This window comes from Bombina bombina, chromosome 2, assembly GCF_027579735.1.
Source record: "Bombina bombina isolate aBomBom1 chromosome 2, aBomBom1.pri, whole genome shotgun sequence".
NCBI classification, from domain to species: Eukaryota; Metazoa; Chordata; class Amphibia; order Anura; family Bombinatoridae; genus Bombina; species Bombina bombina.
Genome location: NC_069500.1, coordinates 483,953,740 through 483,980,578, shown reverse-complemented (window position 1 = coordinate 483,980,578; position 26,839 = coordinate 483,953,740). Strand labels below are relative to the sequence as shown.

Genomic DNA, 26,839 nt, shown 5'->3' with positions numbered 1-26,839 from the left:
TCGGATGTCTTGAAGATGTACCCGCTCCGGAAGGATGAAGATAGAAGATGCTGCCTGGATGAAGACTTCTGCCGCTTGAAGGACCTCTTCTGCCCGGATCAGATGAAGACTTCTGCCCCTCTGGAGGTCCACTTGTGCCCGGCTGGGTGAAGACGTCTCAAGGTAGGGTGATCTTCAGGGGGTTAGTGTTAGGTTTTTTTAAGGGGGGATTGGGTGGGTTTTAGAGTAGGGTTGGGTGTGTGGGTGGTGGGTTTTAATGTTGGGGGGGGTATTGTATTTTTTTTTTTCAGGTGAAAGAGCTGATTACTTTGGGGCAATGCCCCGCAAAAGGCCCTTTTAAGGGCTATTTGTAATTTAGTATAGGGTAGGGAATTTAATTATTTTGGGGGGCTTTTTTATTTTATTAGGGGGATTAGATTAGGTGTAATTAGTTTAAAATTCTTGTAATTCTTTTTTTATTTTCTGTAATTTAGTGTTTGTTTTTTTTCCTAATTTAGTTTATTTAATTTAATTGTAATTAATTGTAGGTAGTTTAGGTAATTAGTTTAATGATAGTGTAGTGTTAGGTGTAATTGTAATTTAGGTTAGGATTTATTTTACAGGTTAATTTGTACTTATTTTAACTAGGAAGTTATTAAATTTAAATAGTTAATAACTATTTAATAACTATTGTACCTAGTTAAAATAAATACAAAGTTGCCTGTAAAATAAATATAAATCCTAAGCTAGCTACAATGTAACTATTAGTTATATTGTAGCTATCTTAGGGTTTATTTTATAGGTAAGTATTTTAAATAGGATTAATTTATTTAATAGTAGTAAATTTATTTCATTTTATTTAAATTATATTTCTCCAACATAGGTGTGTCCGGTCCACGGCGTCATCCTTACTTGTGGGATATTCTCTTCCCCAACAGGAAATGGCAAAGAGCCCAGCAAAGCTGGTCACATGATCCCTCCTAGGCTCCGCCTACCCCAGTCATTCTCTTTGCCGTTGTACAGGCAACATCTCCACGGAGATGGCTTAGAGTTTTTTAGTGTTTAACTGTAGTTTTTATTATTCAATCAAGAGTTTATTTTAAAATAGTGCTGGTATGTACTATTTACTCTGAAACAGAAAAGAGATGAAGATTTCTGTTTGTATGAGGAAAATGATTTTAGCAACCGTTACTAAAATCCATGGCTGTTCCACACAGGACTGTTGAGAGGAATTAACTTCAGTTGGGGGAACAGTGAGCAGTCTCTTGCTGCTTGAGGTATGACACATTCTAACAAGACGATGTAATGCTGGAAGCTGTCATTTTCCCTATGGGATCCGGTAAGCCATGTTTATTAAGATAGTAAATAAGGGCTTCACAAGGGCTTATTAAGACTGTAGACTTTTTCTGGGCTAAATCGATTCATATATTACACATATTTAGCCTTGAGGAATCATTTAATCTGGGTATTTTGGTAAAATTATATCGGCAGGCACTGTTTTAGACATCTTATTCTTTAGGGGCTTTCCCTAATCATAGGCAGAGCCTCATTTTCGCGCCGGTATTGCGCACTTGTTTTTGAGAGGCATGACATGCAGTCGCATGTGTGAGGAGCTCTGATACATAGAAAAGACTTTCTGAAGGCGTCATTTGGTATCGTATTCCCCTTTGGGCTTGGTTGGGTCTCAGCAAAGCAGATACCAGGGACTGTAAAGGGGTTAAAGTTAAAAACGGCTCCGGTTCCGTTATTTTAAGGGTTAAAGCTTCCAAATTTGGTGTGCAATACTTTTAAGGCTTTAAGACACTGTGGTGAAATTTTGGTGAATTTTGAACAATTCCTTCATATTTTTTCGCAATTGCAGTAATAAAGTGTGTTCAGTTTAAAATTTAAAGTGACAGTAACGGTTTTATTTTAAAACGTTTTTTGTACTTTGTTATCAAGTTTATGCCTGTTTAACATGTCTGAACTACCAGATAGACTGTGTTCTGAATGTGGGGAAGCCAGGGTTCCTTCTCATTTAAATAAATGTGATTTATGTGACAATGAAAATGATGCCCAAGATGATTCCTCAAGTGAGGGGAGTAAGCATGGTACTGCATCATTCCCTCCTTCGTCTACACGAGTCTTGCCCACTCAGGAGGCCCCTAGTACATCTAGCGCGCCAATACTCCTTACTATGCAACAATTAACGGCTGTAATGGATAATTCTATCAAAAACATTTTAGCCAAAATGCCCACTTATCAGCGTAAGCGCGACTGCTCTGTTTTAGATACTGAAGAGCATGATGCCGCTGATGATAATGGTTCTGAAATGCCCCTACACCAGTCTGATGGGGCCAGGGAGGTTTTGTCTGAGGGAGAAATTTCAGATTCAGGGAAAATTTCTCAACAAGCTGAACCCGATGTGATTACATTTAAATTTAAGTTGGAACATCTCCGCGCCCTGCTTAAGGAGGTATTATCCACTCTGGATGATTGTGAGAATTTGATCATCCCAGAGAAACTATGTAAAATGGACAAGTTCCTAGAGGTCCCGGGGCTCCCAGAAGCTTTTCCTATACCCAAGCGGGTGGCGGACATTGTAAATAAAGAATGGGAAAGGCCCGGTATACCTTTCGTCCCTCCCCCCATATTTAAAAAATTGTTTCCTATGGTCGACCCCAGAAAGGACTTATGGCAGACAGTCCCCAAGGTCGAGGGAGCGGTTTCCACTTTAAACAAACGCACCACTATACCCATAGAAGATAGTTGTGCTTTCAAAGATCCTATGGATAAAAAATTAGAAGGTTTACTTAAAAAGATGTTTGTTCAGCAGGGTTACCTTCTACAACCAATTTCATGCATTGTCCCTGTCACTACAGCCGCGTGTTTCTGGTTCGATGAGCTAGTAAAGGCGGTCGATAGTGATTCTCCTCCTTATGAGGAGATTATGGACAGAATCCGTGCTCTCAAATTGGCTAATTCTTTCACCCTAGACGCCACTTTGCAATTGGCTAGGTTAGCGGCTAAGAATTCTGGGTTTGCTATTGTGGCGCGCAGAGCGCTTTGGTTGAAATCTTGGTCAGCTGATGCGTCTTCCAAGAACAAACTACTTAACATTCCTTTCAAGGGGAAAACGCTGTTTGGCCCTGACTTGAAAGAGATTATCTCTGATATCACTGGGGGCAAGGGCCACGCCCTTCCTCAGGATCGGTCTTTCAAGGCCAAAAATAAACCTAATTTTCGTCCCTTTCGTAGAAACGGACCAGCCCAAAGTGCTACGTCCTCTAAGCAAGAGGGTAATACTTCTCAAGCCAAGCCAGCTCGGAGACCAATGCAAGGCTGGAACAAGGGAAAGCAGGCCAAGAAACCTGCCACTGCTACCAAGACAGCATGAAATGTTGGCCCCCGATCCGGGACCGGATCTGGTGGGGGGCAGACTCTCTCTCTTCGCTCAGGCTTGGGCAAGAGATGTTCTGGATCCTTGGGCACTAGAAATAGTCTCCCAAGGTTATCTTCTGGAATTCAAGGGGCTTCCCCCAAGGGGGAGGTTCCACAGGTCTCAGTTGTCTTCAGACCACATAAAAAGACAGGCATTCTTACATTGTGTAGAAGACCTGTTAAAAATGGGAGTGATTCATCCTGTTCCATTAGGAGAACAAGGGATGGGGTTCTACTCCAATCTGTTCATAGTTCCCAAAAAAGAGGGAACGTTCAGACCAATCTTAGATCTCAAGATCTTAAACAAGTTTCTCAAGGTTCCATCGTTCAAAATGGAAACCATTCGAACAATTCTTCCTTCCATCCAGGAAGGTCAATTCATGACCACGGTGGATTTAAAGGATGCGTATCTACATATTCCTATCCACAAGGAACATCATCGGTTCCTAAGGTTCGCATTCCTGGACAAGCATTACCAGTTCGTGGCGCTTCCTTTCGGATTAGCCACTGCTCCAAGGATTTTCACAAAGGTACTAGGGTCCCTTCTAGCGGTGCTAAGACCAAGGGGCATTGCAGTAGTACCTTACTTGGACGACATTCTGATTCAAGCGTCGTCCCTTCCTCAAGCAAAGGCTCACACGGACATAGTCCTGGCCTTTCTCAGATCTCACGGATGGAAAGTGAACGTGGAAAAGAGTTCTCTATCTCCGTCGACAAGAGTTCCCTTCTTGGGAACAATAATAGACTCCTTAGAAATGAGGATTTTTCTGACAGAAGCCAGAAAAACAAAACTTCTAAACTCTTGTCGGATACTTCATTCCGTTCCTCTTCCTTCCATAGCGCAGTGCATGGAAGTGATAGGTTTGATGGTAGCGGCAATGGACATAGTTCCTTTTGCGCGCATTCATCTAAGACCATTACAACTGTGTATGCTCAGTCAGTGGAATGGGGACTATACAGACTTGTCTCCGAAGATACAAGTAAATCAGAGGACCAGAGACTCACTCCGTTGGTGGCTGTCCCTGGACAACCTGTCACAAGGGATGACCTTCCGCAGACCAGAGTGGGTCATTGTCACGACCGACGCCAGTCTGATGGGCTGGGGCGCGGTCTGGGGATCCCTGAAAGCTCAGGGTCTTTGGTCTCGGGAAGAATCTCTTCTACCGATAAATATTCTGGAACTGAGAGCGATATTCAATGCTCTCAAGGCTTGGCCTCAGCTAGCGAGGGCCAAGTTCATACGGTTTCAATCAGACAACATGACGACTGTTGCGTACATCAACCATCAGGGGGGAACAAGGAGTTCCCTGGCGATGGAAGAAGTGACCAAAATCATTCAATGGGCGGAGACTCGCTCCTGCCACCTGTCTGCAATCCACATCCCAGGAGTGGAAAATTGGGAAGCGGATTTTCTGAGTCGTCAGACATTGCATCCGGGGGAGTGGGAACTCCATCCGGAAATCTTTGCCCAAATCACTCAACTGTGGGGCATTCCAGACATGGATCTGATGGCCTCTCGTCAGAACTTCAAGGTTCCTTGCTACGGGTCCAGATCCAGGGATCCCAAGGCGACTCTAGTAGATGCACTAGTAGCACCTTGGACCTTCAAACTAGCTTATGTATTCCCGCCGTTTCCTCTCATCCCCAGGCTGGTAGCCAGGATCAATCAGGAGAGGGCGTCGGTGATCTTGATAGCTCCTGCGTGGCCACGCAGGACTTGGTATGCAGATCTGGTGAATATGTCATCGGCTCCACCATGGAAGCTACCTTTGAGACGAGACCTTCTTGTTCAAGGTCCGTTCGAACATCCGAATCTGGTCTCACTCCAGCTGACTGCTTGGAGATTGAACGCTTGATCTTATCAAAGCGAGGGTTCTCAGATTCTGTTATTGATACTCTTGTTCAGGCCAGAAAGCCAGTAACTAGAAAAATTTACACAAAATTTGGAAAAAATATATCTGTTGGTGTGAATCTAAAGGATTCCCTTGGGACAAGGTTAAGATTCCTAAGATTCTATCCTTCCTTCAAGAAGGATTGGAAAAAGGATTATCTGCAAGTTCCTTGAAGGGACAGATTTCTGCCTTGTCTGTGTTACTTCACAAAAAGCTGGCAGCTGTGCCAGATGTTCAAGCCTTTGTTCAGGCTCTGGTTAGAATCAAGCCTGTTTACAAACCTTTGACTCCTCCTTGGAGTCTCAACTTAGTTCTTTCAGTTCTTCAGGGGGTTCCGTTTGAACCCTTACATTCCGTTGATATTAAGTTATTATCTTGGAAAGTTTTGTTTTTGGTTGCAATTTCTTCTGCTAGAAGAGTTTCAGAATTATCTGCTCTGCAGTGTTCTCCTCCTTATCTGGTGTTCCATGCAGATAAGGTGGTTTTACGTACTAAACCTGGTTTTCTTCCAAAAGTTGTTTCTAACAAAAACATTAACCAGGAGATAGTCGTGCCTTCTCTGTGTCCGAAACCAGTTTCGAAGAAGGAACGTTTGTTGCACAATTTGGATGTTGTTCGCGCTCTAAAATTCTATTTAGATGCTACAAAGGATTTTAGACAAACATCTTCCTTGTTTGTTGTTTATTCTGGTAAAAGGAGAGGTCAAAAAGCAACTTCTACCTCTCTCTCTTTTTGGATTAAAAGCATCATCAGATTGGCTTACGAGACTGCCGGACGGCAGCCTCCTGAAAGAATCACAGCTCATTCCACTAGGGCTGTGGCTTCCACATGGGCCTTCAAGAACGAGGCTTCTGTTGATCAGATATGTAGGGCAGCGACTTGGTCTTCACTGCACACTTTTACCAAATTTTACAAGTTTGATACTTTTGCTTCTTCTGAGGCTATTTTTGGGAGAAAGGTTTTGCAAGCCGTGGTGCCTTCCATTTAGGTGACCTGATTTGCTCCCTCCCTTCATCCGTGTCCTAAAGCTTTGGTATTGGTTCCCACAAGTAAGGATGACGCCGTGGACCGGACACACCTATGTTGGAGAAAACAGAATTTATGTTTACCTGATAAATTACTTTCTCCAACGGTGTGTCCGGTCCACGGCCCGCCCTGGTTTTTTTAATCAGGTCTGATAATTTATTTTCTTTAACTACAGTCACCACGGTATCATATGGTTTCTCCTATGCAAATATTCCTCCTTAACGTCGGTCGAATGACTGGGGTAGGCGGAGCCTAGGAGGGATCATGTGACCAGCTTTGCTGGGCTCTTTGCCATTTCCTGTTGGGGAAGAGAATATCCCACAAGTAAGGATGACGCCGTGGACCGGACACACCGTTGGAGAAAGTAATTTATCAGGTAAACATAAATTCTGTTTTAAGTTAGGGGGGTTAGACTTAGGGTTAGACTTTTAATATAGTAGCGGCGACGTTGTGGGTGGCAGATTAGGGGTTAATAATTGTAGGTAGGTGTCGGCGATGTTAGGGACGGCAGATTAGGGGTTAATATAATTTAACTAGTGTTTGCGAGGCAGGAGTGCGGCGGTTTAGGGATTAATAAATTTATTAAAGTGGCGGCGATGTCCGGTCGGCAGATTAGGGGTTAAATAATTTTATTATAGTGTTTGCGATGTGGGGGGGGGGGCACTTTTTAGCACTTTAGTTAAGAGTTTTATGTTACAGCGTTAGCCCATTAAACTATTAACTACTGACTTTTAAATGCGGTAGGAGTCTGGACAGGAGAGGGTCTACCGCTCAATTTTTAAGGTGATTGTAATACCGGCGTTAGGCAAATCCCATTGAAAAGATAGGATACGCAATTGACATAAAGGGATTTGCGGTATGCTAAAATCACGGAAAAAAAGTGAGCGGTAGACCCTTTCCTGCCTGACTCGTAATACCAGCGGGCGTTAAAAAGCAGTGTTAGGACCCCTTAATGCTGCTTTTTAAGGCTAACGCAAGACTCGTAATCTAGCCGAATATGTAATATACCTTATAAAAAATGTATGTATGCGTAGAGAAAAACATTTTATAGTTTTCATTGATTATTTTGCCTGCTTTTCTTGTAATTTTTTTTTTTTCTTCCAAAACAGCTTTATTAATTGAAAGTCGGGTTACAACTTGTATTTAGCAATAACAAGTTCCATTACATAACAAATTCCAAGTGTTTATACAGGATTTTGCTGTCAAATTTTGCAATTATAAACTTAAAAAACATTATATCTAGTCTTGTCAGAATAATTCTATTGCGTCTTCCCTTTATTTTTAAACTTAGAAAATTGTTAGTGTAAGTCACCAGCTGCTCAGGCCTTTATTGGGGCGAAGGATTTAGTGTATTCTGTTGTGTGGAGTTACTAATGTACGCTTCCAATGTTGCCTTCATCTGAATATATCTATTCTTTTGTTTTTCATGTAGGCGTACTCCTCTAGGTCTAATATTTGACACAATTTATGATGCCATTGTACTAGAGTGGGAATTTCCCTATTCTTCCAATTCTTTGCTATTAAGGATTTAAAGCTGTTACTTGCTATATATATTAAGCTCTTTTTGTATATAGGTAATTTACCATGGGTGATATTAAATAACCAAATAATTGGGTCTAACGGAACTATCATTTCCAACATGTTCAATGTCTCCTTTGCTATCCTCTCCCACATTTTTTAAGTGGGGGGAAACCCACCATATGTGTGTCATGTTTCCCGGCGATGCTCCGCACCTCCAGCATTTCTCATTGCTTGTTTGGGAATATTTTTTGTGAATTTTAGAGGGGGTGAGGTACCACCTTTGAATAATTTTAAGATTTAATTCTATTAATCTACTGGATGCTGAAGTTTTATATATAGAGGCGAACATGCGTATCCTATCGTTATGTGTCAGTTCTATATTGAGTTCTCTCTCCCAACTATCTAGATAGTGTGGTATGTTTGGAGTAATCTGTAAGATAGAATATGTGAGCGAGAGGGTTCTCCTAGCCAGGGTGGGTGATTTGCACAATGCCTTGAATGGCGTTAAAGGGGGCAAAAAGGTTTCTTCTGTTGTTGTGTTTATGAATGTACGAATGAGATTGCCTTAACAGAAACCAGTCGTTATATATGATAAACCCGTCGTCTATTAGTTCTCTGGGAGAATATAGTCATTGTTCGTTTCCTTGGTGAAACATCATTATTGCTCTTTGATTTTTAATGGATTGGGGGTCCCTCAAAAATGTAGCCCCTGGAGCAAAATCTCTTTTCTCTTGTTAAGTGTATCCAGTCCACGGATCATCCATTACTTATGGGATATTCTCCTTCCCAACAGGAAGTTGCAAGAGGATCACCCAAGCAGAGCTGCCATATAGCTCCTCCCCTCACATGTCATATCCAGTCATTCTCTTGCAACTCAACTAAGATGGAGGTCGTAAGAGGACTGTAGTGTTTTATACTTAGTTTATCTCTTCAATCAAAAGTTTGTTATTTTTAAATGGCACTGGAGTGTGCTGTTTATCTCAGGCAGTATTTGGAAGAAGAATCTGCCTGCGTTTTTTCTATGATCTTAGCAGAAGTAACTAAGATCCATTTGCTGTTCTCACACATTCTGAGGAGTGAGGTAACTTCAGAGGGGGAATGGCGTGCAGGTTTTCCTGCAAATAAGGTATGTGCAGTAAAATATTTTTCTAAGGAATGAAATTGACTAAGAAAATACTGCTGATACCGAAGTAATGTAAGTAAAAGCCTTCAATGCAGTAGTAGCGACTGGTATCAGGCTTATTAATAGAGATACATACTCTCATAAAAATGTGTTTTAAAACGTTTACTGGCATGTTTAATCGTTTTTTAACGTACATGGTGATAAAACTGTAATATTACTATAGCCTTAAATGCAGTGAAAGCGACTGGTATTAGGCTGATTAATAGAGATACATACTCTTATAAAAAATGTGTTTTAAAACGTTTGCTGGCATGTTTAATCGTTTTTTGACATATGTTTGGTGATAAAACTTATTGGGGCCTAATTTTTCCACATGGCTGGCTTAAATTCTACTTAGAAACAGTTAACTGAGGTTTCCCACTGTTGTAATAGGAGTGGGAGGGGCCCAACTTAGCGCTTTTTTTGCACAGTTAAAATTACAAAATGAATCATCCAGATTCCCTCAGCAGTCCCATGATTACTACAGGACATCTCTAAAGGGCTAAAAAGACTTCCAAAATCGTTATAGGGAAGGTAATCCACAGATCAGCTGTGGCAGTTTTGTTGTGTCTGTTTTAAAAACGTCTTGTCGTTTTTTGATCTGTTTTTTTGCATTAAGGGGTTAATCATCCATTTGCAAGTGGGTGCAATGCTCTGTTACCTTATTACATATACTGTGAAAATTTTGTTTGATTTACTGCCTTTTTTTCACTGTTTTTTAAAATTTTGACAAAATTTGTTTCTCTTAAAGGCACAGTAACGTTTTTTATATTTGCTTGTTAACCTGATTTAAAGTGTTTTCCAAGCTTACTAGTCTCATTATTAGTCTGTTCTAACATGTCTGACATAGAGGAAGCTCTGTGTTCATTATGTTTAAAAGCCATGGTGGAACCCCATCTTAGAATGTGTACCAGATGTACTGATTTCATGTTAAACAATAAAGATCATTTTTTGTCTTTAAAAAAATTATCACCAGAGGATTCTGTCGAGGGGGAAGTTATGCCGACTAACTCTCCCCACGTGTCAAACCCTTTGACTCCCGCTTTAGGGACTCACGCTCAAATGGCGCCAAGTACATTAAGGGCGCCCATAGCGTTTATTTTACCAGAGAATTCTGTCGAGGGGGAAGTTATGCCGACTAACTCTCCCCACGTGTCAGATCCTTCGACTCCCGCTTCAGGGACTCACGCTCAAATGGTGCCAAGTACATAAAGGGCGCCCATAGCGTTTATTTTACAAGACATGGCAAAGGTTGTGAATAATACACTGGCAGAGGTATTAGTCAGACTACCTGAAATTAAAGGAAAGCAAGATAGCTCTGGGGGTAGATACAGAGCATACAGATGCGTCAAGAACCATGTCTGATACTGCCTCACAATATGTAGAAGCTGAGGGGAGCTTCAGTCTGTGGGTGATATTTTGACTCAGGGAAAATGATTTAACCTGATTGCGATATTTCTACATTTAAAATTTATGCTTGAGATCCTCCACTTGTTGCTCAGGGAGGTTTTAGCGGCTCTGAATGACTGTGTTACAATCACAGTGCCAGAGAAATTGTGTAGACTGAATAAATACTATGCAGTGCCGGTGTGTACTGATGTTTTTCCAATACCTAAAGAGGTTTACAGAAATTATTAATAAGGAATGGGATAGACCAGGTGTGCCGTTCTCTTCCCCTCCTATTTTTAGAAAAATGTTTCTAACAGATGCCACCACACGGGACTTATGGCAGACAGTCCCTAAGGTGGAGAGAAGAGTTTCTACTCTAGCTAAGCGTACCACTATCCCTGTCGAGGACAGTTGTGCTTTTTTAGATCCAATGGATAAAAAATTAGAGGGTTACCTTAGGAAAATGTTTATTTAACTAAGTTTTTTATCCTGCAGCCCTTTACATGCATTGCCTTTGTCACTGCTGCTGCAGCGTTCTGGTTGGAGTCTCTGGATGAGGCTTTACAGGTAGCGACTCCATTGGATGAATACTTGACAAGCTTAGAGCATTTAAGCTAGCCAAATCCTTGTTTCTGATGCCTTGTTTTTCTTGACTAAACTAACGGCTAAGAATTCTGTTTTTACTATGCTGGCGCGCACAGCGCTATGGCTTATATTATGGTCAGCTGTCGTGACTTTACTAAATAAGCTACTTAACTTCCCTTCAAGGGGCAGACCCTATTCGGCCCTGGTTTGAAGGAGATTATTGCTAATATCACTGGAGGAAAAGGTAATGCCCTTCCTCAGGACAGGTCCAAATCAAGGGCCAAAAAGTCCAATTTTCGTACCTTTCGAAACTTCAAGGCAGGCTTGGCATCAATTTCCTCTAAGGCAAATCAAGAGGGAACTTGTGCTCAGTCCAAGACGGTCTGGTGACAACCGGACCTGGAACAAAGATAAGCAGGCCAAGGAGCCTGCTACTGCCTTTAAGACAGCATGTAGAACGGCTCCCTATCCGGTAACGGATCCTGTAGGGGGCAGACTTTCATTTTTCGCCCAGGCGTGGGCGAGAGAGAGAGGCCCAGGATCCCTGGGCATTGGAAATTTTATCCCAGAGATATCTTCTGGATTTCAAAGCTTTTCCCCCCAAAAAAAGGGGAGATTTTTCCTTTCACAATTATCTGCAGACCGGATAAAGAAAGAGGCATTCTTACTCTGTGTACGAGACCCATCCAGTTCCAAGGGAGGAACTGGGATAGAATTTTTACTCAAGTCTGTTTGTGGTTCCCAAGGAGAGGGAACCTTCAGATCTAAACTATTCGTACCATTTTAACTATGATCCAGGAGAGTCAATAGAGGACTACAATGGATTTGTAGGATGCTTATTCTCACATTACGATGCATAAAGATCACCATCGTTTTTCATGTTTGCCTTTCTAGACAGGCATTACCAGTTGTAGCTCTTTCCTTTGGGTTAACTACAGCCCCAAGAATCTTTATGGAGGTTCTGGGGTCGCTCTGGCGGTCCTTAGACCGCAGGGCATAAAAATGGCCCCTTATTTAGACGTCATCCCGATGCAGGCGTCAAACATCCAAGTTGCCAAGTTTCATACGGACGTAGTAATGGCATTTCTGAGATCGCATGGGTGGAAAGTGAACAAGTATATAGTGAAAAGTATATCCCAGCGCCGCCTATACCTTAAATGCCTGTGGCGGGTGATACCTAGCTATCACCTTGTGAAGAATAAATGTGGAGAGAATGCCCAGGCGCCAGTAATAGGAAGGCTAAGGTAAAAATGAGGTTGGAACTATATTACATAGAGGTATTTATTAATACAGAATAAAATATAATAAAATATAATTAATCACAAAATTCAAATGTAAAATTTAAAATTCACATAAGCATGGATCCACGCTGAATTGATATAAAAACATAGTAGATACAACAAGATGACAATGAAAATGCTGTCAGTGTATGCTGGTACAGTGGTTAATGTATCTAAACACTTATGAATTGATCCAATAGAGAAAAATATTCAAAGCAATAAATCACACGTGTCCCAAAAAGTATATATATAATGTCCTGGAAATGGTGTCCTAAAAAATGTGAGATGTGTAGGAAATCCAAAAAAACTCCAAATATCCAATAGTGATGTGATAATGGAAACAATGTCTGGAAAAAAGGGGAAAAAATTGAAAAAATCCAATCCTAGTGTGATAAAATGTAAAAATAGATACAGTGTCTGGAAAAATAGCAAAGTTGCGACTGTGTTGCAAACTGTGGAAAAAAGTGTCAATCCTGAGAAGTGGTTAATCCAAAATGGGGTGGTCCTAGTGTTTGTCTTTTGATTCCCCAGATGCCCCTAGAGGCCCTTGCCTCTATATAAAATGTGAAAAAGGTGGAAAAGGAAAAAACACGTGAAATAACAAAGAACACACTTGCTGCAAAAAACGAACTTGCTGCGAGGATACCTGTAGAAAAAGAATAAAAATACAATGTGTAGAAAAGTCACAGATACACTCTCCTACTGAAATGAGGCTTACCAGGTCAACGCGTTTCGGCCCTCTCTGGGCCTTTATCAAGTCTCATCTCACATTTTTTAGGACACCATTTCCAGGACATTATATATATATACTTTTTGGGACACGTGTGATTTATTGCTTTGAATATTTTTCTCTATTGGATCAATTCATAAGTGTTTAGATACATTAACCACTGTACCAGCATACACTGACAGCATTTTCATTGTCATCTTGTTGTATTTACTATGTTTTTATATCAATTCAGCGTGGATCCATGCTTATGTGAATTTTAAATTTTACATTTGAATTTTGTGATTAATTATATTTTATTATATTTTATTCTGTATTAATAAATACCTCTATGTAATATAGTTCCAACCTCATTTTTACCTTAGCCTTCCTATTACTGGCGCCTGGGCATTCTCTCCACATTGGAAAGTGAACAAGGAAAGAGTTCTCTATCCCCAATCTCAAGGGTTTCCCTCCTTGGGATTCTGATAGAAAATTTACCTGACGGAGTCAAGGTTGTCAAAGTGTCTAAATTTCTGCCGTGTTCTTCATTCCATCCGCACCCTTTGGTGGCTCAGTACATGAATGTAATCGGCTTAATGGTAGCGGCAAGGGACATAGTATCGTTTGCACCCCTACTTTTCTGATCGCTGCAACTATGCATGCTCAGTCAGAGGAACGGGGATTACACAGATTTGTTCTCCTGTTAAATCTGGACCAAGAGATCAGAGATTCTCTTCTCTGGTGACTATCTCGGGTCCATCTGTCCAAGGGTATGACCTTCCGCAGGTCAGATGGGACAATTGTTACAACAGATGCCAGCCTTTTAGGTTGGGATACAGTCTGGAACTCCCTGAAGGCTCAGGGATAGTGGACTCAGGAGGAGTTCCTCCTTCTAATGAATATTCTGGAACTGGGAGCGATATCCCATACTCTTCAGACTTGGCCTCAGTTAGCAACTCTGAGGTACATCATATTTCAGTCGGACAATATCACGACTGTGGCTTACATCAACCATCAAGGGGGAACAGAAGTTCCCTAGCGATGTTAGAAGTTTTAAAATAATTCTCTGGACAGAGACTCACTCTTGTCTATCATATCCCAGGTGTTGAGAACTGGGAGACGGATTTTCTAAGTCGTCAGACTTTTCATCCGGGGGAGTGGGAATTCCCTCCGGAGGTGTTTGTACAAAATCAAGCATGAGAGTGCTTTGGAGTTTTTTGACAGCGCCTGCGTGGCCACGCAGGACCTGGTATGCAGATCTGGTGGACATGTCATCCTTTCCACCACGGTCTCTGCTTCTGAGACAGGACCCTCTACCTCAGGGTCCTTTCAATCAGCTAAATATATCTAGTCCGAGTTGGACTGCCTGGAGACTGAACGTTTGATGTTATCAAAGCATGGTTTCTCCGAGTCAGTCATTGATACCTTAATACAGGCATGAAAGCCTGTCTCTAGGAAAATTTAACATAGATATGGTGTAAATATCTTATTGTTATGAATCCAAGGGTTACTCATGGAGTAAAGTCTGGATTCCCAAGATATTATCTTTTCTCCAAGATGATTTTGAGAAAGGATGGTCAGCTAGTTCCTTAAAAGGACAGATTCTACTGTCTATTCTTTTGCACAAGTGTCTGGCAGGTATTCTAGACGTTCAGGCTTTTGGTCAGGCTTTGGTTAGAACCAAGCCTGTGTTTAAAACTGTTGCTTCGCCATGGAGCTTAAACCTGGTTCTTAAGGTTCTTCTAGGAGTTCCGTTTGAACTTTTTCATTCCATAGATATCAAACTTTTATCTTGGAAAGTTTTTTCTTGGTAGATATTTCCTCGGCTCATAGAGTCTCCGAGTTATCTGCGTTACAATGTGATTCTCCTTATCTGGTCCTCCGTACGGATAAGGTAGTCCTACGTACCAACCTGGGTTTTTACCTAAGGTGGTATCTAACAAGAATATCACTCAAGAGATTGTTGTTCCGTTCTTGTATCCTAATCCTTCTTCAAAGAAGGAACGTCTATTACATAATTTGGACGTGGCTCGTGCTTTAAAGTTTTTCTTACAAGCTACTACAGATTTTCATCAAACATTCACCTTGTTTGTTGTCTATTCTGGACAGAGGAAAGGTCAAAAGACTTCAGCAACCTCTCTGTCCTTTTGGTTAAAAAGCATAATTCATTTAACTTACGAGACTGCTAGACAGCAGCCTTCTGAAGGGATTACAGCTTATTCTACTAGAGCTGTGGTTTTCACTTGGGCCTTTTTAGAAGGAGGCTTCTGTTGAACAGATTTACAAGACGGAATCTTGGTCTGCGCTTCATACTTTTTTAAATTTAACAAATTTGATACTTTGCTTCTTCGGAGGCTATTTTTGGGAGAAAGGGTTTTTTTACAGGCAGTGGTCACTTCCGTTTAAGTACCTGCCTTGTCCCTCCCATCATCCGTGTACTTTAGCTTTGGTATTGGTATCCCATAAGTAATGGATGATCCGTGGACTGGATACACTTAACAAGAGAAAACATAATTTATGCTTACCTGATAAATTTATTTCTCTTGTAGTGTATCCAGTCCACGGCCGCCCTGTCCTTTTAAGGCAGGTCTAAATTTTAATTAAACTACAGTCACCACTGCACCCTATGGTTTCTCCTTTCTTGTCTTGTTTCGGTCGAATGACTGGATATGACATGTGAGGGGAGGAGCTATATGGCAGCTCTGCTTGGGTGATCCTCTTGCAACTTCCTGTTGGGAAGGAGAATATCCCATAAGTAATGGATGATCCGTGGACTGGATACACTACAAGAGAAATAAATTTATCAGGTAAGCATAAATTATGTTTTCTCTTTTGAACTGTGGAAGGACTCAAGTCCAAGTAAATCTGTATGTTGTGATCCAGATGTTGGATGTTAGTTGTCGAGCGTGCAGCGTTGATCTTTCAATAAAAACTTGAAGAGGCCTTGGAGATAATTAAGAATTTCTGTATGTGAGATGGATTCAGGGACCCCTCTTATCCTCAAATTATGCGGCGCCCCCTGTTATCTAACTCTTCAACTTTGTCTTGTAGGGACTCTATTTGGGTATACTGCACGTTCGATTGCGTGGTAATATTATCGAACAAGGTGTTTAATGTATCATGTGATTCCTCTACACATTCAATCCTCTTCCCAATTTCATTTATGCCCCTCTTCATATTTGCCAGATCTGAGGTGTCTTTGAGAGCATTGAAGTCTGCCTTAGTGGGCAGGTTTGCTATGTCTGCTTTGATCTGTGAAGCATAATCTATGGAAATGTCCGTTATGGGATAAGGTGGGATTACAGAATTGCTAGACCGCTGGGTGAGGGTTTCTGTATCTGTGTGGCCGCCAGTTGAGCTTTGGAAGAAACTGCTAACTGATGCTGTTAATTGAGCTTGATTTTTTGTTGCTCTCTCTCCTTTGGTTTTGGACTTCACAGCCATTTTATTATTTGCTGCTGTGTCTGTGAAACACATGGGTGAGGGGTGAGAGGATAAACCAGAAACTGCTAGAAATAAATGATAGATCCTTTATCAGTGTCCCTAAAGGTTTCTCACTAAATAAGGCTATTGTTATAGTAATTGCGGGCTCTGGATGCTTGTCTCTGTTTATGTTTGGGTTCAGAGCTCATCAGAATAATTACCCCTGACACTCTCCCAGCGACCACAGTATATTATTTTTAGCCCTCTATGATTCGGTTATGTGTGGGCACGTTATGTACACATTTTAGACATCCCCTGTTTTTAGTTAGAATTGTACCTCATTTTCCGTGTCCCGCTTGCAGAGGCTCTCTTCTCTTTGAGACATAGGGGCTGTAATGGCGCCGTTATGCCCAGTGATGCCGGAAGGAGTAGATGGCGCATTTGCTGCGAGTCGCTATGTTCGTCTCCTCCGTTTATGATGTCTGTGTCGCACCTTGTAATCGCAGGGCTCTGTAGGGGTTCAGACTTAGGTCCGGTCCTGTGTACTACTTTTCTGTTTGCGTGCAGGCCAAGACGACTCCGTAAGTTAGTTCCCCACTATCAATATCTCTTGGGTCCCGGTATGAGATTTTCACCCAGACAAGTGCTGCTTTGCCTTACATGTTGATCTGCCTGTTAGTAGTGTGTTGGGCTCTGTTTTGCTCTATAATGAGACAAAGGAGAGGTATTTGCGCTCGGAGCTTCAGTTACCAGCAGCAATTCACCCGCATGGCCATGTTCCGCCCCGCTTTTCTTGTAATTTAAATGTAAAATTACGTTTTTTCTACTGTTCCCAGAGAGGCTGGAGTGCAAATAAACTGAGTATTAGTCCACTTAGACATTAGGAAGGGAGTAATATAGGATTTATTTACTAATCTATCATGTGACTCAAAGCCATAGATCTAGAAGCCTTCTCCAACATCCTGAAGCTTTCCCGCACCATCTCTACAATAATATTAATAATATCAGGTCTCCATTTCTAATTTCCCAGGAATAGTTGCCTTTGGTTAGACATTATCAAATTATACCGTCCCGAGATCTTATGGTTTCCCTCCTTATATGATTTAATATATGGGTCTATTTCTGACCTGCTTCCTACTTATAGAAATTAGTAAATGTCTCATTTGTAAATACACGTAGAACTCCTCATTGTTATTTGATGAAAAATCTATTTTTATCATGTCGAAGGATTTAATTGAACCATGCTCTCCCTCTCTCAATTGATTCACTATTTTTTTAGAATGAACACTGGAAATTGAGTTGCCTATTTTAGTCAAATACTGTAAATACCTGAAGGACTGACAGGCCCACATGCTGCACAGTGATTGCTTGGTATGCACAGTTCATTTATATCTGTCCTTAACTGGCTACAGCAAGACAGATAAGATAAGCACTAAAGACTTTTTTTTTTTTTGGTTTTAAAATGTTTTTATTGAAATCCAAAATTGCATACAATCAAATAACGTCAACAATGTAGTTACATAGATTTGACATATTGCGTTCAGACATAACATCAAGTGATATACAACCAAAAATACAAAAAAAATCAAATATACATGTCTAGATATTCAGTAGCATCCTTAGGCTTAGTAGGAAACTCAAAGAATACAACAGAGATCTAGCACTTGGAATAAAAAGCCACAAGTGACAAATATAACCGTATATCTCAGGTATCTGGATGGTCTCTAGTTTGTCTTAATTGACCAAGGGTGGTGTAAGGAAGGGGGAGGCCATAGAAATAGGGGCTAAGGATTCATCTTTTGGGAGGAGGTGGGAAGGTTCAGGGAAGAATGAGGGGCAGGGGAAGAAGGAGCAAGGAAGAAAGAGTAGTAGCAGAGATGTAGTTGTAGGGAGGAGAAGGGAAAAAAAAAAAAGGAAGTAACACCCCATACAGAGGGGGAGGGTAGAAAATAAGTATAATAGTGTGTGTGCAATGTCCCCAGGCCCGATTGTCTGGGGCAGGGAATAGTAGCATGAGGGAGTGCCTAGATCTATTGGATTTGAATCCAGTCTTCCCATATAGCCCAATAATCCTCCATCCGTTCCAGTGAGCTATATGCGAATTTCTCCATATTAGCCAGGTATTGTATTACCTCACAGACATCCGAAATTGTGGGTGGAGCAACTCGCTTCCATGCTCTGGCAATACAGAGCTTAGTGGCCGCCATCACATAGATCACCAATTGCTTGCTATATTTAGGCAGGGCCTTATCAAGAATATGGAAAAGAGCTAGGCCCGGCGTCAGCTGTATAGTTACATTCATAGAATGTAAGAGCGTTTCAACATCTCTCCAGAGATCTCGGACCTTTGGGCAGGCCCACCACACATGCGAGTTAGATCCTTCCCCTCCGCATAGTCTCCAGCACCCTGGAGATGCACCAGCAAACATTTTCGACAATTTAGTAGGCACTCTGTACCATTGTAATATAAGTTTCATATAGCTTTCAAAAATCGTTATGCAATGAATTGTTTTCTTTGTCAGTTGAATCGCATCTCTCAGCTCTGTGTCTGATATATTTAGGGCCAGTTCCCTACACCACATTTTAATCTGGCCTGGGAGACCCACCAAGTGATCTTGTAGCATGGCTTTGTAGTGAAATGTAAGGGGTTTTACTGTCCCCATTTCATGCAGCCATCTCTCTTCCCATTTAGAATGGGGTCTTAGGTTATGAGCTCCAAACTTCCAAGCACTAAAGACTTTTTAAAGGGTGTGCCCCTGGACTACAAAATAATGTAACTTTTGCTTTTAAAACATTTTTCATGTGCAAATTATTTACAATGTAAAGACTGATTGATGCAAATAAAAATATTTTAATGTCCCTTATAATTATTACGAACTACTTTTCAGTAGCAATTTTATATTTGTGTGTTTTTCTTTTTTGTCATAACGTGAGGTACCATGTATCGCATACAACATAAGACATCCTGTAACTGAAAGTTATTTAACTGATATTAATTTAGGGAAAGAAGTTCAAAAGCAAAAGTTATTTCCAGAAAATAAACCTTTCATAGAAAGTACAACCTTTTAAATATGTTGTTATTAAGAAGCAAACTAAATATGAGACATGTACAGTATTAAAGGGAGTATGCATTTCGTAGTAGACTTTTCATTTTATTTCTGTCATCAAATTTACTTTATTCTTTAGGAAGGATTAGAAATAACAATGCACTACTGGTAGCTAGCTAGCAAATTGGTGGATACACACATATGCCTTTTGTCTTTAGCTTAACAGTTGTGTTCAGCTACTCCCAGTAGTGCATTTCTGCAACAGATCAGTCAATGCCTCTGGGCTGGTGACTAATGTGGGCACCAGGGTAAACCTTTTTTCTGATGTAAGATGAGGGTTGCACAACCTATCAGCTGCCGTACCACCCATTTAAAGTTAGAAGATTATGCTCCCATAGCTGCTGTAGCTTGTGTCTCTGCAACCACTCAGACCCTCTGGGATGTTAAAATACATTTCAAGCTTGATTTTATCTCTCCTCTCCTGTTATCTATGTACTACAATGTTTGCAATATATTGCAGTACTCTGTAACATTTATTGTCCTTTTAACAACAAAGAGAAAGTTGTAAGGCAACATCCCATAGAAGATGAGTGAAGACAGTGCACAGTAACCTATTGTGTGTTATTTGCCTCTCTTTGCAGGTGCAGCAGATTCGTGAGCATTGGTTTGATGACCTCCCTCCAACAGCATACCTTATATTTAAAGGTACAGCAATGGGCTGAGCTAGTTATAAAATATACATTATAGTTGAATATGTGCCTTTTAAACAGAGATTTGGGGGACAAAACATACCTGGCTGTTTGCAACCCCTTTAAAGGGAACTCTGCTCCAACTTCAAGAGCACATTAGGTGCATTTAAATTAGAAGAATATTTGCAGTATACTTTGTCAAGCAAAAATTGTTATAGTAAAACGTAGCTTTGCTTTAGTATTAGCTTTTAGTGTTTATATGACCTGCAGAGCAATACTCATATTATCTGTTTGCTCCTGCTCGGTGTGCTGGTGATAGTGCATATTTCAGTTTTCACTGCTTTTCTATAAGTTTTCAATGATACTCATTAATCTTTGTGTTTTTCACCTAGGTATCAATGTGTTGGCAAATTCCAAAGCCTTCCAGTACACTATATGTAAGTAGGTCTGCTCAATTTCCGTTTGTCAGATTAGTCATATATAATATCTTCCTTTTCAGACTCCTTCCTTCATTTTTACATATGACAGAGTGTTCTAATAATGATCACCACATTAGAAGGCTTCCTGTGCTATTGCTATACATTAAACCTCCAGGCCCCAAGCATGATTTTGTCTTCTTTCTTTTCTGCAAAGGATACCATACTATTCTATGCTAAACTTTACTATACTAATGCCATACCATAATTCATGATCCTTCATGTAAGCTTCTGTGATTTTGAAGGTACCCTATATCTGTCTCTTTAGATACCGTTGTTGCTGTTAACGGTTTCTGGATTCTGACTGAGACCTTCATGCTACAGGGTGAGCTACATATTCATTTTTCAAGCCATCAGTTATGTATTTTTGCAGTTTTACCCTCTAATCACTGGCATTTTTTCAGGGGGTATTTTCTTCCCGCAAGGCGTCCCATGGAGTTACATTGTGTTTCTCACAAGTAAGTGTTCTGTCATCACCTCACACTCTCATGACACCTGCTATTTCTATTCACATTGGTGCCAGGCTTTATTACTATGACGCTTTTTCTATTACAGTATATGGGGCGGAGTTGCTCCTCAAGGTGACTGGCTTGGGCCCACATGAGTACTTTACATCTGGGTGGAATCTGTGAGTCTTTGCTTGTGTGTCTGGTGTACGGTTACAGCTTAGAGACCAGGAATGTTTTGATTTCTTGTAGAAATTTAGATCTTGTCAAAAAGTATTAAAGGAATTATCAAACAGCGATGCTAAAGGGAGAGGCTTCTGATGCATTAATTTACCATTAAGAAAAATAGGCTTAAAATATTTTCTGATTTAATCGGTGCAAATTCAGTCTGTTCTGTCTGCAGGCAAATTATTAAAAGGTTTGTGCTTGAACATATCAGCAGCTCATAGTCATTTAATATTCCCGTGCTTAGATGGGGCATTGCTTTAAGTCTGGCCTGTTAGTGGTACTTCTGTATTACATTTGAGAAGCACTGAAGAATTCATTTAACTTGACTCCATAAGTTTCTGTAATTTTGCTGTATACATTTTCAGCCATTGTGATTGTAGAGCTCATAACTACCCTAGTTCAGCTCCAGCTTGTGTGCTTCTTTCATTAATAAAAGGGACATTAAAATGAGTCGGATCTAAACTTTCATGATTAAGTAGGCTTAGAAGTGAGCACTATGTAACAGCAGTGTGAGTAATGATGTTATACAAGCAACCTGTAGAGGAAGCATTAGCAGGCAGTGCTGAGTGATAGCAGGGAACCTCCACAGCTTGGTGTTCACTTACTGCTACTGCACACAATGTAAGCAAAGATAGATGAGCTCTCAGCTTGTGTTCAGTCTTCTTGCTATACAGTTTGCTAGCTTAGTTTACATTGAGTTTTAATTTAGAGTGACTGAAGAAGCAACTGCACTATATAATTACACACACTACTGCAGCATAGTTCTCAAATCCTTTACTTTGCTCCTGAGCCTGCATCAGTATGCCATCATAGAAGGGCCAAGTTTAAACCAAGGAGACCTAGCAAAAGAATTACATTTGACAACATAGATAAAGGTTTAATTCTGTTTAATTTTATCCAGTGTAAAGTAATTTATATAACGTAGAAGTATTTGAAGCTGCAATTTTGCTAGAAATATGCTGGGTTTTGCAACTCAATAGTTTTTTAGGGATAATCTATTGAAAACCCTTTTGAGTATATGTGAACATGTTTATTGTGTCTCTTTTATCTTCTTTGCTGTAGCCCATTAAACTGAGGTAAATGAGCTCCTGCCGTGATCTAAGCAATCACTGTAGCATGCAGCTAGGTCAAGTGAGCTTCAACATACATTGGAACACAATATGCCCTACAGTCTCTTGGTAATGGTACAATCACCTTTAATCCAAAAGCAGGCAAAATAAACAATACATGTGTATTGCAATGTTGTGTTTATGTGGGGTTAAATGCAATGTGCCTTTAAAGGGTTAGAAATCTTTACTATCGGAACATAGTACAAAATACATAAAAACTTAGTCAAAGTGTTTGATTATAAAGTACTGTTTCTTATGTGTTCAAAAATTAAATTTTATTTACCCCTGTAAACGGCCTGTAACGCTCGCCCACAAATGGAGGCTGGAGTTTCATATAATCTGACAGCCATTCATCCAATTACACTGCAGCAGGGATGTTGTAATTTGAATATTTAAATAAGTGACAGTGCTCAGTCTTGGCATGCGCACTGCAACTTGTGGGCACTCGCATGCGCAATGCACTGTGAAGCTGCAGTCTTCCATTTTTGTATATCAGCAACAATGCATGCACATTTATTAAAGATGTCGTCATAATTGAGCTGCGAACTGCTACCACAGCCTCCTTCAGTCTTCAGCAGTCTGTTGCACCACACCCAATCCTACGTCACGTGCCTCTTTGTCGGCATCTGACGCGGTGTTAATGAAGCAGTAGAAGATAATTAACATATGCGCATGCGCTGCAAGAAGTATCTGAAAATGCGCATGCGTGACCATATTTGTTCTACCTAGGTAGAACTCGGCAATTCGGTTGCATAATGATAAAAAAAAAGGGTTTGGCAGCATTTGAATTTTCTTTTGCAAATTGCATGTAAATGATAAAAAGGGCTAATAGTTGTCATTTCCTTATTGCAATAACAGAAAATTTTGTTTTGAAAAATGCCAAAATATTTTTTGGGTTTACTATCCCTTAAAGTAGGAAGCCCACAGCTGCATCTTTATCTGCATTTTTTTCCTTTTATTCATCTTTTCTCTCACAGGTTTGATTTCTCGGTGACTTTGCTAGCTTTACTTGGGCTCCTGGCTCTGGCCTTCAATATGAAGCCATTTTATTTTATTGTAGTGCTGCGGCCTTTGCAGCTTCTTCGGTAAGTTTGTGGTTTGTATGGACACCATTTACAAATACAAAAGGTGGAGAACTGATAAAAAGTAATTGCACACCCTTTTAATATAAAATGTAGTATATTTGAATAAACTTATGTACAAATATAAAAATACACCGGTGTCTGATACAATTTGATTATTTTGTATATACAATCTCAAAAAAACAGTATTAATATGAAAAATAAAACTACAATCACAGTTTCAAAGTATTTATTTAAAATAGCCTTGTCTGTAGTATTTAGTTCATAAAAGTTAATAAAACCTTGTGTCAGTTCAAAAACATGGTCCATGTAAAGTTCAGAAAAAAGAATGCAATGTGAAGATGTACTCTTACCTTGGAGTTGTTGCTTATAATTTTGTGTATAGTATCCCTATGCCTCGGCTCAGAATTGGCTTGCTCGAGGCACAAAACTGATGGGCGATATGGTAGTGACTGAAGTGTCTTCTTAGCTTAAAAACATACAAAGTTTGGAGTTCTATTTGTGGCGTTCAGATTGCCGTTATTCTGACAAATTTAGCCTTCCGACGGGTAGAAAAAATCGTCATAAAACCGGGTCATTGGCTCATTGTCAACTAGAAATACCTGTGTCACGGGTTTTAAATTAATCAAATAGAGAATATCAATCCAAATTGTGTAATATCTGAATGAAATCCAAAAAGGCTCCACAGTGGGTCATTAAAACAGGTTCCAGCTTAGAGTCCTTGATTGATACTGGATATTATGGTATATTACCCGCTCTGTCAATTCGGATTGAGTGTAAATGCACTCCACTGCTTTACAACCAGAAATGTATAGATCTGAATTCCTTGTGAACAGCTCAGTATCAGTAGGTTCCTCCATATAAACACTAGATATCACTGCAGACAGATGTCACACAGACTACTCTCTCTCCACTTTTAGGCTTTAGTTCCCCCTGTAGAGCATGTACAGGAGATCCATCTTGTTCATCACATTTCAAACTATATTCATGTCCAAAGCTTTTTTTAGGATTTAAATTAGTAGCTATAGAGTAGATGCTGCAGTGATGAAAATAAAACAGCATTTCTTTTACAAGATACGATGAGTCCACGGATTTCATCCTTTCTTGTGGGATATCTCCTCCTGGTCAGCAGGAGGAGGCAAAGAGCACCACAGCAGAGCTGTATATATAGCTCCTCCCTTCCCTCCCACTCCAGTCATTCTCTTTGCCTGTGTTAGTGATAGGAAGAGGTAAAGTGAGGTGTTAGTTTAGATTCTTCAATCAAGAGTTTTTTATTTTTAAAATGGTACCAAAGTGTGCTATTTTACTTGGGGTGTAGCCGTATTCCTTGCCAGCCTCTAGAGTAGAGCTACAGGTGGCTTTTAAGCAATGGGAACTGGTGGGGTTTTAGCCTCACTGCGCCTCCCTTACTTGTGCTGCCCTTTTGTTGATGGTTTCAGAGATTATTAACTGAAGCCCTTATGTGTTCACAGAGCTTCAGGAGAGAAGAAGACCTCTTGGAACTGTGAAACGTTCATGCTGTTACTCAGCATTGAGGTAAGTGCAGTCTTTATTTCTGGGGCTGGCAGCACATCTCAGAATCGACTATATTTCATCTGTTGGGGACTATGGGCTCTGAAGGGCTGTCCTATTAACAGGGTGTGGGTTCTCATGGGACATATATGGCAGACCATGCTACCCGACATTATACTTTATTGTTTCAGTCTGTACTGGCCGTTTATGAACGTTGGCCTGGATACACTGTTATGCTTGTTTTAGGGACCGGGTAATTTGTAACACTGGCCTTTAAACAGGGGACTTAGGGCTGACGCTGGGAGAGTGTATTTGGAGCGATAATAGACTCCGGTACACGGCTGCGGTAGACATTTTTTTTAGATGATTGGACTGTGTATTAGGTCGCGCCCACGAGGGGCGGGGTTTAGTCTTTGGCACGCTTTGCATTAGTAAACGCGCAGTTCCTTTCCCATAGAAGTCGGAAGCGGCTGTTAGAGCAGACATCCCGAGTGGCACCTTAACTGCATGGTTTGCAAAAATAAAGCAAGCAGTTTTGGGTGTCGTGACCTGACGTCCTGATTTGTGCCTAGAAAGGTCGGCGGACCGTGGGGGCAGGTAGGCGCCTCAGCAGAGCTGTTGAGGCAAGGTGCTCTAGGGTGCAGTTGTTAATTGACGAGTTTTTTTCATACTTAAAAAACGTTCCTGTCATTTTATTTTTTAAAGGGACAGTACTATCAGAATATATTGTACTGCTTCTCCTTTTCACTTATTATTTGGTAACTCATTTATTCGGGCTTTAATTTTTATGTAAGATTGTACAATAAAAATTAACTTTTTTCCTAATCTGTCAGTATGGATTCAGATATCCAGACTGCAGCTTGCTCCATGTGTTTGACTGCCACTGTGGAACCTCCTTTTCCTTTTTGCCCCTCCTGTTGTGAGAGGGCCTTACATTATAGAGACATAATTTTTGATAATCCTTTGCCTAAGGCAGATCCTTCTCAGGAGTCTATAGAAGAGATGCAAGGTATGCCGCAGCTTTCTCCCATAGCGTCACAGTCCCTAACGCCCGCACAAGCAGGGTCATGTATTTCCCCAGTATCTGCAGCATTTACATTAAAAGTGCTGCAGTGATGTCCTCTACACTTTCTGATGCGTTATCTAACCTTCCCATTGCGCACGGCAAGCGTACAAGAAGGGACACCTATGTGGACACGTGTGCCACTGATTCCGCGGATGCACCCTCCAGGGGCTCTGAATTAGAGGTACTCTCTGAGGGTGAACTCTCTGAAGCAGGGAGTGCTTTGCCCTTGACTGATCCTGGTGTGGTTTCCTTCAGGTTTAAGCTTGAACACCTCCGTTTATTACTGTGAGAGGTGTTGGTTACTTTGGATGACTGTGACTCAATCATAGTCCCGCCAGAGAAATTGAGTAAGTTAGACAAATATTTAGAAGTTCCTTCTTACTCACATGTCTTTCCAGTTCCTAAAAGGACTTCAGAGATTATTGCAAAGGAATGGGGAAGACCTGGTATTCCTTTTTCTCCTTCGCCCAAATTTAAAAAGATGTATCCTATAGCCGACGCTATTAGTGATTCTTGGCAGACGGTCCCTAAGGTAGAGGGGGATATTTCCACCCTGGCCAAGCGAACTACTATTCCTATTGAGGATAGTTGTGCTTTTAAAGACCCTATGGATAGGAAGTTAGAAGGTCTTCTTAAGAAAGATTATATCCACCAGGGATTTCTTTTACAATCGGCGGCCTGCATTGTTACTGTGACTAGTGCGGCTGCTTTCTGGTTTGATGCTCTAGAGGAGTCTCTTAAGACAGAGACCCCCTTGGAAGAGATACAGGATCGGATTAAAGCTCTTAAGTTAGCTAA

General features: G+C 40.7%; 1 protein-coding gene across 3 annotated transcripts in view; it reads left to right on the top strand.

Annotated features, from left to right (window-relative positions):
• Positions 1-26,839, top strand: part of TPCN1 (two pore segment channel 1) — a 235,332-nt gene that overhangs the window by 126,253 nt on the left and 82,240 nt on the right. For 2 of the 3 annotated variants that reach the window (XM_053702161.1, XM_053702160.1), the window contains exons 14-19: positions 20,075-20,138; positions 20,515-20,559; positions 20,867-20,923; positions 21,003-21,056; positions 21,154-21,226; positions 23,359-23,466. In XM_053702161.1, the coding sequence (XP_053558136.1) occupies positions 20,075-20,138; positions 20,515-20,559; positions 20,867-20,923; positions 21,003-21,056; positions 21,154-21,226; positions 23,359-23,466 (401 nt within the window). The remainder of the gene's footprint in view (positions 1-20,074; positions 20,139-20,514; positions 20,560-20,866; positions 20,924-21,002; positions 21,057-21,153; positions 21,227-23,358; positions 23,467-26,839) is intronic. The other variant, XM_053702163.1, reaches the window with a different exon arrangement.